At 50.3% G+C, this 17071-nt stretch overlaps 1 protein-coding gene across 1 annotated transcript; it reads left to right on the forward strand.

Annotated features, from left to right (window-relative positions):
• The first annotated feature begins 8083 nt into the window (after window positions 1–8083).
• On the forward strand, window positions 8084–9027 carry LOC112888721 (L10-interacting MYB domain-containing protein-like). The gene is made up of 3 exons (XM_025955021.1): window positions 8084–8304; window positions 8386–8395; window positions 8470–9027. Exons 1-3 carry the CDS (start codon window positions 8084–8086, stop codon window positions 9025–9027), a joined length of 789 nt encoding a protein of 262 aa, XP_025810806.1.
• The last annotated feature ends 8044 nt before the right edge of the window (window positions 9028–17071 follow it).

Consider the following 17071-nt stretch of genomic DNA (forward strand, 5'->3'; position numbering starts at 1 on the left):
AATGAATTTAAAAATTGTTTTAAACGACTAGATTTTCGGTTAGTCCAAACCCTATCTTAATTCCCAAATCAATTCCTAAACCTCTTGTGACCGGCTCTCCTTCTAATTCTTGTTCAATATATTTATTCCTCTTTCTCTCTTTCTATCTGCTATCTCGTAATCTTATTCCTTTTTGCTGGCCGAGCTCAATTTTTTTTTCTCACCATCTTATTTTCTTGCACGAGAGACAAGTCAAAGGAAGCTAGCAATCATCAGACACTTCACGTTCAGCGGCACCGGGCGTGCATCCTGTGTTGAATAATTCTCGTGCTCAGGTCATTCTGTTAGTTAGTTAGTTAGCAGCACATGGCTGGTTGTTAGGCCATGCAGATTGTAGAGCTCTAACTCGCGCTGAGTTCGCGAAGGAGCGCGTCGTGCGCCACGTTCCAGGCGTTTGGGATGGCACTCGTCGATGAAGAGTGTGGCGTGCATGTCAGGGTCATGGACTCCAGTTGTTTGTTATATTTCCTTTTATATATAAGCAATGATCAGAGGAGAAAAAGCTGATAAGATTTGCGGCACAAACAAGACCATGTTCATCGTTCCAGTTCGCGTGAGTTGTGTGCATTCTTGAGCTCGCCGGCGTCGCAGGCAGCGACGTCTCTCCGGCGATCTCTGACAGGTGGTATCAGAGCCGGTTGCGGGCCGGGGATCGATCGCGGCGAGGTTTCGTCGTTGGAATCGTCACCGCGCGATCGAGTTGGCGATGACGGGCACTCCGCCGTCATCGCCGAAAAGAGGCGAGAAGAAGACCGGAAAGTTCGAGAGTCCTGGAGCGAGCGGAGCCAAGGGCGGCGATGTCGTGATCCAGCGGGTCGTTCGAGAGGTGCGCGGCGGGACTAGCTACCCTGTCCTCACCAAGACGAACTACACCGACTGGGCGCGGCTGATGAAGGTGAAGCTCAGGGCACGCCACCTCTGGCGGGCGATCGAGGTCGGCGACGCTGATCCGAACGACGACATCGAGGCGCTCGACGCGCTCTGCAGCGCCGTGCCGCCGGAGTTGGCGACGGCAATCTCCGACAAGGACATGGCGAAGGAGGCGTGGGACACCATCAAGACGTTGCGCGTCGGCGATGATCGTGTAAGGAAGAACACCGCGCAGCAACTGCTGCGTGAGTTCGAGCTCGCCACGTTCAAGGACGGCGAGTCGGTGGAGGACTATGCGCTTCGTCTGACCGGCATGCAGGCTTCCCTCGCAACTCTCGGCGAGGTGTTGTTGGAGAGCAAGATCGTGGAGAAGATGCTGCGGAGTGTACCGCCACGGTTCAAGCAGATCGTGGTCACGATCCGCACGCTCCTCGACACATCCACGCTCTCCGTGGCGGACCTGACCGGGCGACTCAAGGCGGCGGAGGAGTCGTTCGAGGGACCGCCGTCTTTGCTGCTCCACGATGGCAAGCTGCACCTCACGGAGGAGGAGTGGAACTCGCGTCGGAAGCGCGGGCGGGAGCTCTACGCGCCGGGGAGGCAGGCGTGGACGCGGAAGAGGCCGAGGCGGCGATTCCGGATCGTCTTCGTCTACTGGACCGGGCAACTCTATGGGCAAGGTGGGCAAGGATCAATGTCGCCGGTGTGGCAAAACCGGCCATTGGGCCCGGGATTGTCCACTGAAGCCCAAAAGGGAGGCGGCCCACGTCGTCCAGGATGAGGAGGAGGCCTCGTTGCTTCTGGTAAGGTCAACGCCGTTTCTTCCCCTCTCTGCTGCAGCCCCGTCTCCGTCGCCACCGGCGGACGGCGGCTCAACACCGACGCCGGCCGATGCCTTGGGCGGGAGGCCCGAGGATGAACCCGAAGCGGCGACTCCCCTGGTTGCGACATCGACGTCACCAGGAGGAGCTTGCCCAGATCCACTTGGGCAGCGGCCGCGCCATCAGCCCCGTCCCCATCGTCGCCGGCGGTCGGCGGCTCAACTCGGCACCGGCTGAACCCTTGGGCGGGAGGCCCGAGGAGGAACCCGAAGCGGCGACCATGGCGACTCTCCTGGTTGCGACATCGGCATCACCAGGAGGAGCTCGCCCAGATCCACTTCGGGCGGCGGCTGTGTCATCCGGGGCGGTGACGGCGAGGTTGGCCACAGGATCCGGCTCCCAGGTGCGGCTCATCGAGCACAAGGTGTTTGTGCACCTCAGTGAGGAGGAGAAGAACCGCGACACCATGTCGTGGGTGCTCGACACCGGGGCGACGAATCACATGTCAGGTGCTCGAATGGTGTTCATGAAGTTGGACACGGCGGTGCGCGGATCCATGAGCTTTGGAGACGGCTCGGTAGCGAACATCGAAGGCTGCGGGACAGTGCTGTTCAACTGCAAGAATGGGGAGCACCGCTCGTTCGCCGGCGTCTACTACATTCCCCACGTCACGTCGAACATCATCAACATCAGGCAGCTGGACGAGGTGGGGTACAAGATCAACATCGACGACGGCGTCCTAAGGATCCGTGAACAGAGCCGGAGGCTACTGGCGCGGGTGCCACGCAGGTCGGACCGGCTGTACATGCTCGACCTCGACGTTGCACGGCCGGTATGCCTCGCGACCCGCGGCAAGGAGGAGGCTTGGCGCTGGCACACACGGATGGGCCACGTCAACATGAACGCGCTACGGAAGCTGGCGCGGGAGGAGATGGTGCGCAGCTTGCCACCGATCGAGCAGGTGGACCAGCTGTTCGACGCTTGTCTCGCCGGCAAGCAGCGGCGGACCTCGTTCCCGGAGGTGGCGCGGTACCGGGCCGAGCGCACACTGGAGATCGTGCACGGCGACCTATGTGGGCCCATCTCACCGGCAACACCGAGCGGCGGCAGGTTCTTCCTGCTGCTGGTGGACGACAAGAGCCGGTTCATGTGGCTGTCGGTGATGTCGATGAAGGATCAGGCGGCCGCGGCAATCAAGGCATTCCAGGAACATACAGAGGCGGAGTCTGGGCTGAAGCTGGGGGTGCTCCGGACTGATCGGGGTGGCGAATTCACCTCGGTTGAGTTCGCGGAGTACTGTGCGGCTGAAGGGGTGTGACGACAGCTCATTGCCCCCTACAGCCCACAGCAAAATGGAGTCGTCGAGCGGTGAAACGGCACGGTGGTGGCGACGGCCCGGAGCATGCTCAAGGCGAAGGGGTTGCCGGGCTGGTTTTGGGGTGAAGCGGTGAACACCGCGGTCTACATCCTCAACCGGTGCCCGACCAAGACTGTGACGGGCATGACGCCGTTCGAAGCTTGGTACGGGAAGAAGCCGGCGGTCCATCACCTGAAGACGTTCGGCTGCATCGCCTATGTGCGGAACACGACACCACACCTCAAGAAGCTGGAAGATCGTGGGCGCAAGATGATCTTCGTCGGCTACGAGCGGGGAACCAAGGCGTACAGGGCCTATGATCCTATCACGCATCGCGTCCACATCACCAGGGACGTGATCTTCGACGAGGAGGCGCAGTGGGACTGGTCCCATGGCGAGGAAGGCGGCACGGCAGCCGGGAACGTCGACGACACCTTCACCGTCGAGTTCACCACCAGGTACGCACCTGGTGAACAGGAGGAGAAGCCGGGCGAGGAAGCAGCGACGCCGGGCACGCCCCCTGTTGCGACACCGGCCTGGCAGAATGGACCGAACGCGTCGCCGCCAAGAACGCCCCTTGCTGCCACGTCGACACCTTCGACCTCGACACCGCCTGTCCACTTCGTGACGCCTCCACCTCTCCAAGGCGATGAACTAGACGCCGACCACGACGACGATATGCCGCTGCGGTTTCGTGAAATGGATGATGTTGTGGGGCTGGGATCACCGCCGGGCTATGCCGTTCGTGATCTTGGCGATGGCAGGTTACTAGCGGTGAGCGCGGAGGAACCTGCATCCTTGGCACAGGCACAGAAGGAGGTGTGCTGGCGCCGAGCGATGGAGGAGGAGTTGCGGTCGATCGAGGAGAACCGCACATGGACACTCACTGAGCTCCCACAAGGCCGACATGCCATTGGGCTCAAATGGGTGTTCAAGGTGAAGAGGGACGAGCACGGCGCGGTGGTGAGGCACAAGGCGCAGCTCGTCGTGAAGGGGTACGCACAGCGCCACGGCATCGACTACGATGAAGTCTTTGCACCGGTGGTGCGGATGGAGGCAGTGCGGCTGCTCCTGGCCCTAGCTGCACATGAGGGCTGGGAGGTTCACCATATGGACGTCAAGACGGCGTTCTTGAACGGTGATCTGCAAGAAGTGGTGTTCGTGGAACAGGCGCCGAGTTTTGTCCAAGCAGAGCAAGAACACAAGGTATACCGACTACACAAACCTTTATATGGTTTGCATCAAGCACCTCGCGCCTGGAATCAAAAGCTAGATGATAAGCTGGGTGTTCTTGGGTTTAAGAAATGTCCATCTGAGCATGCAATTTACTGTCGGGGTGTTGGTACTGAGAGGCTGGTAGTGGGGGTCTATGTGGATGATTTGATTATCACAGGGGCTAGCTGCAATAGTATCAAGAAGTTCAAGACACAAATGACAAAAATATTCAAGATGAGTGATCTAGGATTACTCACCTACTATCTGGGCATTGAAGTAAAGCAAGGTGTAGAAGGAATCACTCTGTCTCAAGGAAGCTATGCAGGTAAAATTCTGGAGAAGGCTGGCATGGTGGAGTGCAATGCTTGTGATGTTCCTATGCAAGCAAAGTTGAAATTGAGCAGGGACAGTGATTGGCCTCGAGTTGATGCTACAGAGTATAGAAGCTTGGTGAGAAGTTTGAGATATTTGGTGAATACTCGATCTGATTTGGCCTTCTCAGTTGGGTATGTGAGTAGATTCATGGAGGAGCCACATGAGGATCATCTAGCAGCAATTAAACATATTCTGAGATATATTGCTGGTACTAGAGATTGGGGACTCAAATTTGCAAGGAAGAAGGGAGATCAACCTGCACTTATTGGGTTCAGTGACAGTGATCTTGCTGGAGATGTTGACAGCAGAAAGAGCACCACTGGTATCCTCTTTTTCCTAAAAGCCCAATCAGTTGGCAGTCAGCGAAACAAAAGGTTGTGGCATTGTCTAGTTGTGAAGCTGAGTACATAGCTGCTGCAACAGCTGTCTGTCAGGGTGTATGGTTAGCACGGCTTTTATCTGAAATTTTGGATTCAGTGGTGATCAAGCCGGTGGTTAGGGTGGACAACAAGTCCACGATTTCTCTTGTCAAGAATCCTGTGCATCATGACCGGAGTAAACACATCGATACAAGATTTCACCTGATCCGGGAATATGCACAAAATGGGCAGATTGAGGTGAGCTTCATCAGAACTGAAGAGCAGTTGGGAGATGTTCTAACAAAGCCCCTTTGCAAGATCAAGTTCCTGAAGCTCTGTACCAAGATCGGCCTTCAAGAGTGTAAGTAGTAATCGTGCACAAGACTTAGGAGGAGATTTGTTGAATAATTCTTGTGCTCAGGTCATTCTGTTAGTTAGTTAGTAGCACATGGCTGGTTGTTAGGCCATGCAGATTGTAGAGCTCTGACTCGCGCTGAGTTTGCGAAGGAGCGCGTCATGCGCCACGTTCCAGGCGTTTGGGATGGCACTCGTCGATGAAGAGTGTGGCGTGCATGTCGGGGTCATGGACTCCAGTTGGTTGTTATGTTTCCTTTTATATATAAACAATGATCAGAGGAGAAAAAACTGCTAAGATTTGCGGCACAAACAAGACCGTGTTCATCGATCCAGTTCACGTGAGTTGTGTGCGTTCTTGAGCTCGCCGGCGTCGCAGGCAGCTACGTCTCTCCGGCGATCTCTGACATCCCGCCCCGCCTCTTCCTCCGCCTCCAATTCCAACTCGCACGGCCTCCTCCAACTCGCCACCGCCCTCTGCCGCATCGTCGTGATCCTCCTCCAGCTCGCCGCGCCCTCGCTTCGTCGCCACCCGCTCGGTAAGCAACAGTTTGTCACCGCGTAGGGTTTATGCGTCAGCTAGCGTCACCCGATTTCTCACCTGTCTGCCGACGTATCTCAGGAGTCAGGATCGCATGGCGGTGTACCGGGCGCTGGACTCGGCGCGGAGGACCTGGGCGGCGGACCCGGCGAAATGTCGCCGTTGAAGGAGCTCCTCTGCCTGCATGAGGTTGTGCAGCATGCAGGGAGGGCCCTCCATCGAGCTGCTGGCGCGCTCGGTGTATCACAACTACACCTTCACTAAGGCCACCCTCATATGCCCCTTGCCCCCGAAGCTCTTTTCTCTAGCAGGGAGCGATCCCCTCTAACGTTTGATTTATCTTGTGCAAAGATTATTAAGGCCCTTGCAGAGAAGGAAGGTGATATGGTGGAGTTGAGAGATTACCATGCTGGTCGTCTTGTTGATTTAACTCGTCAAGAGTTGCAGCTTAAGGGTGTGTTTGGCATGACTCTGGAGTCCAACCCCAAAGGGAAGCAGGCCAGAGCCAGCCAAACGTCCCAACTTCGGAGCAAAATGCTCCCGGAGCCGTAGTGCATTTTGGATCGGAGCAACGGAGTACCTGGTTTCCAGCTCCAAATGCTCCTCTTACAAACTTCGTCGTGGAGTTCGGATGAATTTACCCGCCACTGCCACTCGTTACAAGAAAACGTTTCGTTTCTCTCTATTCTTCTCTCCCGAACTCGTCTCTCCCGCTCCCCACATCCACCGCCCCTTCTGCTCTAACCGCCGCCGCCCGGGAGGCCACCCGCCGCCGCCCCTCCTCCGAGCCCCCGCCGCCCTCCGGGCCCCCGCCGCATCGCCCCCCGCCGCATCTCCCCCCCCCCCCCCCGCCGGCTGCATCTCCCCCCCGCCGCATCTCCCCGCCCCCCCCCCCCCCCCCGCCGTATCTCCCCGCCCGCCGCCGCAGCCGCATCGCCCCCCGCCGCGTCTCCCCCCGCCGCATCTCCCCGCCCCCCGCCGCATCTCCCCGCCCCCCGCCGCATCCGCCCCCGGCGCATCCGCCCGCCGCCGCATCCGCCCCCGCCGCATCGCCCCCCGCCGCGTCTCCCCCCGCCGTATCTCCATCCGCCGGCAAGGTTAGTGCAATTGCAAACGTATTCTGTGGTTCCCTTGTCTTCTTTCAGATTGCAAGAGCAAACTTTTGCTTATTTTTACTACTTGTTTGCATTGTCTTTGTACTCCTGTTTGTTTGTGCACAAAGCAGAATAGGATATTGCATAGTGCATGTTCTTCATCGAGGCTTGTATAGCACCCAGCCTCTATAGGAAAAAAGGACAGAAGGTAGAAATATAGCATGACTTTGGTTAGGTAAACTATAAACCAGCATTAACTTTGTGCAAATACTCAGTGTATCTTAACACAATATGTCAAAACTCAAAACGCTCGTTCTGGAGAAGATTGTTATTGCAAATGTGTAAATCCAGAGCTCTTTAATATTTGAACAAGGTAAATTAACATCCAAATGAAGTTTTAAACTAAAATGTTGATGCAATTAATGCTGACAGATTTTAAAACGTGTATAAAGGTTTGCACATCGACTTTCCAGTACATAGACGGTGGTTTGGCACACAATAGCTTAGTTAGTACTATAATGATGTTTATACATTGCAAATATAAAAAGAGTGGCATAACAGATATTTATCTTGGGAGATCTACATCCAACACTAGTTTGGCTGTCTCCATGCTCTGATATCCCATCTCATCTGAAGGGACTGGAACTGATGGACCTCCATAAAAATAATGTGGTCGAATAGAATGAGTTTTTGTGACTAGTTGCGTCTGGAGTCTTCTCAATATCTGTTGTGAGTATAGAATAGAATGCTCTTTATCATCTACTATTCTGGTGAATAGAATGTGGTCGAATAGAATGCTCTTTATCATCTACTATTTCAGTGTCAAGCATATCCTGGAGCTTATTCTGGTGAAACATAAGTATGAAAGTATGCGGTAGTGCTTTCTTTTCATTTGAGGTATCAGTGTATAGAGCCTTATTTCTTGTCATTAGCTCTGCTATTTTTCTGTGCCTATGCCTGTTGATGGGCTTTTTTTTTAATATTGCTGAGAGGTGTCAGCAACATGTTATTGGGGATGTTTTGGAGGATAGAAATTGATGATTTCTAAGTTGTTTTAGATGGTTGAAATTGATTGGAATGCTGTCAACACTCGGGAACTTTGCAAATTGTTTGCTGAACAAGTTCGTAGAGGGACTCGTCCCAACACGTATTTGAATTCGGTTGGGTATGCTGAAGTTGAGAAAGGGATGAAAGATAGACTCGGTATTGAGGTGAGCAAGCTGCAAATAAAAAACAAATGGGACAAGCTGAAAGAAGATTTCAAGGCGTGGAAAAAATTGTTGTTGAGGCAAACAGGAACAGGTTGGTGTCCTATAAAGGGCACCATCGTTATGGACGACGAATGGTGGAAGAAAGCTAGAGCGGTAAGTGTTGAGCTGTTGCTTACATGTTGCATCTTTGTGTACATTTCAGGTTGTATTTATGTGGCTTTTGCATCTTTCAGGACATTCCAGGTTGTGGAAAATTCAGGAAACAAGGACTCCAAAATGAAGAGGAACTACAAGTGTGTTTTGGTAGCATCATTAGTATTGGTACAGATCATTGGTCTCCGCATATGGCGAGTGCTGAGGAAGGACAAAATGGCACCAATGAAGAAGACACAGCAGAGGGTGCAGCTGATATTGGGCAAAATAGCACCAATGAAGGGGACACACAAGAGGATCCATCTCCTGTCAATGAAAATGGCAAAAGAGCATCAAGGTTTATCCAAGAAAAAGGCAAGAAGCCGAAAACAGGGACTGCATTACTCATTCAAGAGGCAGTGACATCCATGGCTACTTCAGCTAGCTCTTATGCTTCCAAGAAAGAAGGAAAATATTCTATTGATGAAGTGATGGGACACGTTCTTGCTTGTGGTGCCGATTATGAGACCAATGAATATTTCATTGCATCTGAATTATTTGTGAAAAAGGAACAGAGAGAAATGTTCATGACGTTTCCTTCTAATGAGTTTAGGTTCAACTGGCTTACTAGGAAGTATATGGGCAAGTATGGAAAGTAGAGATTGTGGGGCTCCTATATTTTTTCAGATTGTTAAACATGTTTCATGTTTTTTTTCAGATTGTTAAACATGTATCCTGTATCATGTATCATGATCTTTTCTAGCTTGTGTCAATTAATAATTTCTTATATTTTCAGATGTCAGAAAGTGAGAGTGACAGTTCTAGTGATGATGGTGACCAGTTTTTTGACATAATCACCAAAGGTGCTAAACTTGCTGAGATCTATTGTGATTTGTATTTATACTAGGCTCCACCAAGAGTATCAATTCAAACTGGAATTGGATGGTTACAAGAGACCCTGAATACACCAGGAGAGTGTCACAAAATGCTTCGGATGAACACAGAAATATTCATTGATCTTCATGATGTATTGGTTGAGAGGTACGGGCTACAACCATCCAAACATATGAATACTTATGAGATACTTGCAATTTTCCTCTTCATTTGTTCCGGTTGTGAGTCCAATTGGAGGTGCCAAAACAAGTTCAAACACTCAAGTGAAACTATTAGTAGAAAATTCCATGACGTGCTAGATTGTCTGGTGGCGATGGCTGAACAGTACTTGAGACCAACCAATCCTAATTTTCCCACCATCCACAAGAGGATTCGGAATGATAAAAGAGCATATCCACACTTCAAGGATTGCATTGGTGCACTTGATGGCACTCATATTCGTATCTCTATTTCACCTGATGAACAAGTCAGATACATTGGAAAGACGGGCATTCCAACTCAAAATGTGCTTGCTGTTTGTGATTTTGATATGCGTTTCACCTATGTGGCTGCTGGTCAACCGGGATCTTACCATGACACAAGTGTATTGTACCATGCATTTGAGGTAGATGAAGATCACTTCCCACATCCTCCAGAAGGGAAGTACTATGTTGTAGATGCGGGCTATCCTAACCGTCCGGGATACTTGGCTCCATACAAAGGTGAAAGATATCATTTGCCCGAGTGGCATAGAGGTATGGAACCTAATAGTCCAAAAGAGAAGTTCAATCGGGTGCACTCGTCTGTTCGTAACATTATTGAGCGGACATTTGGACTATGGAAGATGAAATGGCAAATATTGTACAAAATGCCTAAATATACCATGCACACACAAAAAAAGATTGTTGCTGCCACTATGGTCCTCCACAATTTCATTCGTGAGCACTCAAGTGGTGATGTGGATTTTGCTAACTTTGATCGAGATCCTAACTTCGTGCCTACAATCCCTGATAGGTACAACAAGTATGCAGTGTCACCACATGCCTCTGATGATTCAACAACTGAAACAAGCTTTCTTACCATGGATGGATTTCGCGATAGAATAGCGACATCTCTTTCTCTAGCTTGGAATTAGAATCTAATGTTAGTTAGAAGGTTAGATGAAGACAATGGCCTTGTAATATTTTAGTAATTGTGATCAGTATAATGACTCATTTCTCAGTATCGTGGGCGAATATTTCAATTTCCTTTGATGAATTAATGGCAAAAACAATTACATATGCTTCATCATGCTCAACAAACATACATTCAATAAACAGGGGTAAGAATGTCTTTCCACACTCAAAAACCTCTTTTCTGAAGCTGTGGACACCAATCTTGCCAAACACCATAAAAACTCCAGAGCAGAGTTGCTCCAGTCTGGAGTTCTGGAGCAGAGCAGCTCCGGGACGGAGCAGAGCCCTGCCAAACACGCCCTAAAAGCATTATAGATGCACTCCCACCTCCACAAGCAGTTGCAATTGTTGCAAGCAAAGATCGTCTCAATCGGTCGCGCAAATACCATGAGAGAATAATGAAGTTCGCGATGAGGGAATTGGTCAAAATTTCCTTTCACCGTGAGGTTACATACCTCGAGCTTCTTCAAGTGAGTTTTTATTGATCAAGTGTTGTTGTAAATTCTGATTTCATGGTGGCCATGAGGGTATGTGGAAAATCTGCTTTGGCATGGTCTGTGTTGAGCAGCAAGTACTATATAGAGGCAAAATGCAGTAGGAAATCTGCTAATTAGCTGAATAGAAGTGTCCCAGGTTAAGAAATGCAGTAGTGACTTGTGATTTATGATGAAAATTTGAGTGCAGACTGCATAGTCAAGCATGCAGGGAACCTATTTCATTTGACGCATGGTCAGCTAGTTAATTGGTATGTCTTCTAATGGATTTTCTGTCAGCATCGACGTAGCGCAAAAGCACAATTTTGTAAGATGCACTATGCACAGGCCTTCACAACTTGCATGTTTTTCCCACACAAAAAAAAGGAAATGTTGGTCCAACCTTTTACAGATTTTCTCGAGGCCAAGTTGTGTTGATCACTAGCAGTGTCATTTGATGCCAGCAACTTGATTGTGCATGCTGATACTTAATTTCCTAGGAAAATAACAGATATACTGACTGTAGCACGTGTCCTTTTTTTGGCAGCAATTATGCAATAAAAGTTAAATGTCCTAGTCATAGCAGAGTAACTATAGCATGTGTCCTTTTTTGGCAGCAAATATGCAATAACAGTTAAATGTCCTTGTCATAGCAGAGTAACTAGACAATCTGCAGTTGTATTTAACTGCCAAAATATGCAATAATAGTTAAATGTCCTTGTCATAGCAGAGTAACTAGACAATCTGCAATTGTATTTAACTGCCAAAATATGCAATAATAGTTAAATGTCCTTGTCATAGCAGAGTAACTAGACAATCTGCAATTGTATTTAACGTCATCTATTGCGATTTCTGTTCTACTAACATTTTGGTGTTATCCATTTCTGCGTTAACATTTTTTGCTCCCAGTTCTGATATTTAGTATAATGTCACTTCTGACTAGCATTCCTTTCTCTGAAAGCTCTTGGCACGGATGCTTTTTCTCTGAATGCTGGAACAACGTTTTACAGATTTTTCATTTGGCCATTTTGTGTTTCTCACTAGCGGTGTCAATTGATGTCAGAAACTTGACTGTGCATGTTGACATTTTCCCAGGATGTAGCAGAATGTGCCTATATCTTGTGTCCTATTGCATAGCCATCCAATACACAATATTAAGATTTTAACTGTTCTTGTCATACAAGAGGAACAGGACGACCTCCAACTGCATTTAACTTTATTCTTACTGATTACTGTGTTTATGGTTTGGTTCGGTTCTATATTCAGTCTTTAGTCACCGTTGTCTGATTAGCATTGGTTCTCTGAAGCTGTTGGCGTGGATCCGTTGGACAATTTTAATATTGCCAAAACGAATGTAATTTGGAACGGAGGTAGTACTTGATTTTAGGGAGAATTCCCTGGAAGGTTCTGGAACAAATCACGCTTCCTTCTATGGCCCTGAAAAACTGAAACGCTCTTTTGTGGCCTCCTTTTTATTTTCGTTCTCTTCCATTACCCTCCCGTTAGATCCGTTAGGCCAATCTGTTAGGGTTTAAGATTTGAGTTGAGAAGCAAAAATTTTTTGACTGAACTACCCCTGCCACTCCCACACACACCCCCGACCCCATCTCCCCCCATCCTATCCCGTGAGCCCCGACCGGAGCAGAGGCGGGCGGCGTGCGAGCGGAGGGCGCGCGGGCGGCGCGGGCGGCGGCACGCGGGCGGCGGGCGGCGGGCGGCGGCGCGCGGGCGGTGGGCGGCGGCGCGCGGGCGGCGTTCGGGCGCGCGCCGTCGCGGCGGGCGGCACTGTGGAACATGTAGACCGGGGAACAGCGGCCTCGCGTCAGACACGAGCACAGGCGCGCAGCAACGGAGCCGGCGTGCCGTTGCACGCGGGCATGCGACCAAGGTCGCGGCCCCCGCGAGCACATGGCCTGCGCCCCGGGCCCGGGACCTGCTGCCGCCACGCGCTGAAACCAACCGGCGCATACGGCAACTCGGACACTCGGTGTGGACGCGCCGATTCGCAGGTGCGCGCCGCAGCGCCGGAGGGCGCCGATCGGGGATCTCGTCCGGCCGGCGAATCTTTTTAGCCCGACCGGCCGGACCAGCAGCAGCCAGGCAACGTCGCGCGGGCGGCGCGCGGCGCACGGGCGGCGTTCGGGCGGCGGCGCGCGGGCGGCATTCGGGCGGCGGGCGGCGGCGGGCGGACTCGAGACCAGAGTCACCCCAGGGGAGCGGCGGAGGGCTCCCAAGGGTACTATTGTCACTTAACTGAGAGTTAACTGGGAGTTAACCCCAGGGCCATGGAAGGGAAGGAAAATGAAATCAAGGTCAAATACGGAAGTTGCAATTTTGCAGGGTCATAGAAGGAAGCGTGATTTGTTTGAGGGCCTTGCAGGGAATTTTCTCTTGATTTTATCGCTGGACATGTATTCTTATTTTTGTTGGACTTGTATGTGGGAATATGATCTGGACATGATGGTACCCCTATTTGGCTATGGTGAAATGTGATCTGTTGCTTTTGGTGGACATATATATATATGTGTTATGGTGTTTTTATTGGACATATATATATATATATGCAAGTTATGTGCACTTAAACTTAAATGCACGTTGTGTCATGTTGCTGCCAACATTTAAAAAAATTATCAAATTTCAGCCATGTTTGAAAGTTATAAAAATTTGGTTTGAATTTGCTTGCAAAAATTCTTTTTAGACCTATCAAAATGTTGTCCAGTTCTTCTATTCAAAGTAAGGGTAAAATCACAAAGCTCGCATAATAATAGGGTAAATCCGTAAGGGCAAATTAGTCTTTCTGCAACAATTTTGACACCGTTAATTGCACGGAATAGGGGCAAATGCTCCCTTCATTTTTAAAAAGCGGGGATAAAATCGCACGGTTGAAAAAATAGGGGCAAAATCACCATTCCACTTCGAAACAGGGGCAAGAATGCAAAACCCCCTAATATATATTAACAATGCATTTATTTGATAATATAGATGTTAATATATTTTTTTATAAAATTAAGTTTGATTTAGAATAAAATAAAATAATCTACAATTTGAAACGAGTCTATTGTACATTGATGCGATAAATTATTATATTGTACTCCTACATTACATTAGTTTATTCAAATCTAAATCAAGGTCCTAACGGTTGAAGTGGTGAATTTTAGTAGTAGTATATTCAAACAGGAGGTTTAATGGATGAGTTAAACTTAGCTAAGGTCTAAAAGATGTCTAAACTTTTATCGGACATGGTGTAGAGGCACATTCAGTTAGGCCAAGTAGCGGACAAGTCCATCCCTTCCGAGGCGCCGCTTGCTTTCCTTTTCCTTGTAACCTTCCGGCCGGAGCACGGAAGAGTCCAAGAAATCGAACCGTTCCGGATCGAGGTCGTAGGGCTCCAGGTGGTCCGGCGCCGGGTCGATCCCGAGCTTCGCCTGCCACTCGTGGATCAGCGCCCTGTGCTCGTCGCGCGCCGTGGCGGCCATCCACTCCGCAAGCTCGTTCCTGTCCTCGTCGTCGTCCGCCGTGGCGGCCACCCACTCCGCAAGCTCCCTGTCCTCGTCGTCGTCCACGCCCGTCACCACCGGCGGGATGCTCTGCTGCTGGTTGGCGGCGGCGGCGGCGGCGGACGACGAGAGGCTCTGCGCCAGTAGGTAGTCCTGCATTGCTTCGTCTTGGCCGTCTGGCTCCGGCTCCTGCTCGTCCTTCCGCTTGGTGCCAAGCTTGGGCGCGCCCGCCGCAGCATCAGGTGCAGCCACGGGAGCTGCAAGGTGGCTGGCCATGGTTGCAATCTGATCGGGGATCTTGATCGGTGATCTGGATGCAGCTCTCTCCTGCAGGCGTCCTATTTATTATGAACTGGATCAAAGGTACGCAGCCGGCCGGCCAAGCCGTGGCGATCGAGTCCGACACGAGTACGTAACACGATCTCTACGGACTCCGATACGTAACACGATCTCTACGGACTCCGATCCGGCCCGGACTCGCCGCCTATTAGCGCAAGGATGACACGGTCAGTGCATGATGCCATTGATGTGCCGCATTCGGAGCCCACCTGGGGCGTTGCACCTCGCCACGGCGGGGCACGGGATTGCGGCCTCGCGTTAACTGGATCGTCGCTACGGTACCGGCGCCGCCAGGCGACGTCGTCGTCAAGTCCGGCGGCGTCGCGGGACTGTACGTAAGCCGTAAGCGACGAGGAGGCTAGCTTTGCGCCGCGCTTAGATTGACGCGCGCGCCACTCGTTCGCCGACGCGGCGCGCAAGGACGTGCCCGTCAGCGCGCTCACTCCTATTCCTGTCCGCTCCGGCGCGTCGGCGGCAACGCCTCGATGACATCGTGCCGAATGCCGAGAAGCCTGCAGCACTTGGTACTGACATGGAAGAAAGGCTCGCGCGCCACCGCTCCAGCCTCCAGCAAAGCCAGGCCGCGGCGCGGGCACCAAGGAGCTCTGCGGCATCGATGCTGGTCCGGCCACCGGACGGCGTGGGTGCCGCCGTGCCAGCGGGAAGGTCCACGGCGCACGAGGACACGGCAGAAGTCACCGTACGGGGAAGGGTTAGCCACCCAGAGGGAGGCCGCGGCGGCGGTGGTGGCAGCCGCCGGGCGGGACGGTGGTGGCAGCCGTCGGGCGGGACGGTGGGGACGACCACGCGCGGATCACCGCCCTCGAGTTGCCACCTCAACGCGCAGGCCGCGGCGTGATGGACACAGCTAGCAGATTGATTTGAATAGCCTGGCCCAGGGCGCGCAGCCTTGTAGCTGGGCCGAAATCCCATTTTCGGGGGGTTCAAGTAAAGTAGGTCGATCTAGGCCTGTCTTCATGAGCCAAGAAATAAGCCCACCAGCGGCGAGTGACACCAATTTTCCTTCTTCTTTTTTTTTTTGCGAAAGTGACAGCAATTTTCTTCTCCAAGAGTAAATCCTGAGATTGCCAATGACAATTGTTGCGTTGGTTCCCTGCCCTCGTGCTGTAGTGGGTGGCACTCTCCACTCAACACGCCACGTGGACTTTCAAGTGGCAACAGGTGGTGCAGTGAAGACAAGACCTGATCATAACAGGTCAGCTTAAACAAACTTAAAAACAATTGTACGCTACATATTTGTCAAAAAGGGAGGGAGGGAGGGAGAGAGAGAGAGAGAGAACTCTCAACCACCCAAACCTTGTTTTGTAGCCACCTCATCACATTTCGTACAAAGTCAAATGATCATCAATGGCTTGACGTCGTACATACACGTTAACTTATGACATAAGCAATGTACCAAGCTTGTGCTATTCGGAACCTCGGACATTTGGTTCACTAATTTTTAGCCAACTATGAAAATCTGCCCAGAAGGAAAATGATTACTAAAAATATGGTAACTCTAAATTAGGTGTTCATTAACCATATGTTTGAATCCTAAAATATATTGCTTTGTAGCCAAGCCAAAATGAAATACTTTTATAAAAAAAGAAAGATACGATAAACTATTACTTCCTCCGTTCCAAATTGTAAGTTTTTTAGCTTTACTCTTATTCAAACTTCTCTACTTTGATCCACTTTATAGAACATACACACAAATATCTATGATACCAAACTAGTTTCATTAGATATACCATATAATATATAATTTAATAGTGCATTTATTTGATAATATAGATGTTAATATATCATTTATAAAAATTATCAAAGTTAGATAAGTTCGATTGAGGATGAAACTAAAATAATTTATAATTTGAAATGGAAGAAGTATGTTTTGCATTGATGCGATAAATTATTATGTTATAGTCCTACATTGCATTAGTTTAGTCAGATCTTCCACTGGATCAATAAGCTAATGGGTGAAGCGCTAAATTTTAGTACTAGCATATTTAAGCAGGAGGTCTAATAGATGTGTTAAACTTGAAAGATGTCTAAACTTTAGTACTAGCATATTTAGCTGCGAGAAAGGAGCAAATGGATGCTAATAGGAACCAATGACTTATGAAAAGATCAAAATACCCTCAACTCCATCTCTTTCACCATCCCTTCCAGGCCAGATAAAATATTTCTCACTAATCTAGCTAAATTGTAGTATTGGATTCAAACATGCCTGTGCTAAAATTTACCAGTATAGCTAACTTTACCTCTAGACGATCGAGACCTTTTTTTTTTGGTTAAGATAGCCGTCAAGATTAAAAGGGAACCGGGCATAGCCGTACGTGCGTGCAC

Source organism: Panicum hallii, chromosome 4, assembly GCF_002211085.1.
Source record: "Panicum hallii strain FIL2 chromosome 4, PHallii_v3.1, whole genome shotgun sequence".
NCBI lineage: Eukaryota > Viridiplantae > Streptophyta > Magnoliopsida > Poales > Poaceae > Panicum > Panicum hallii.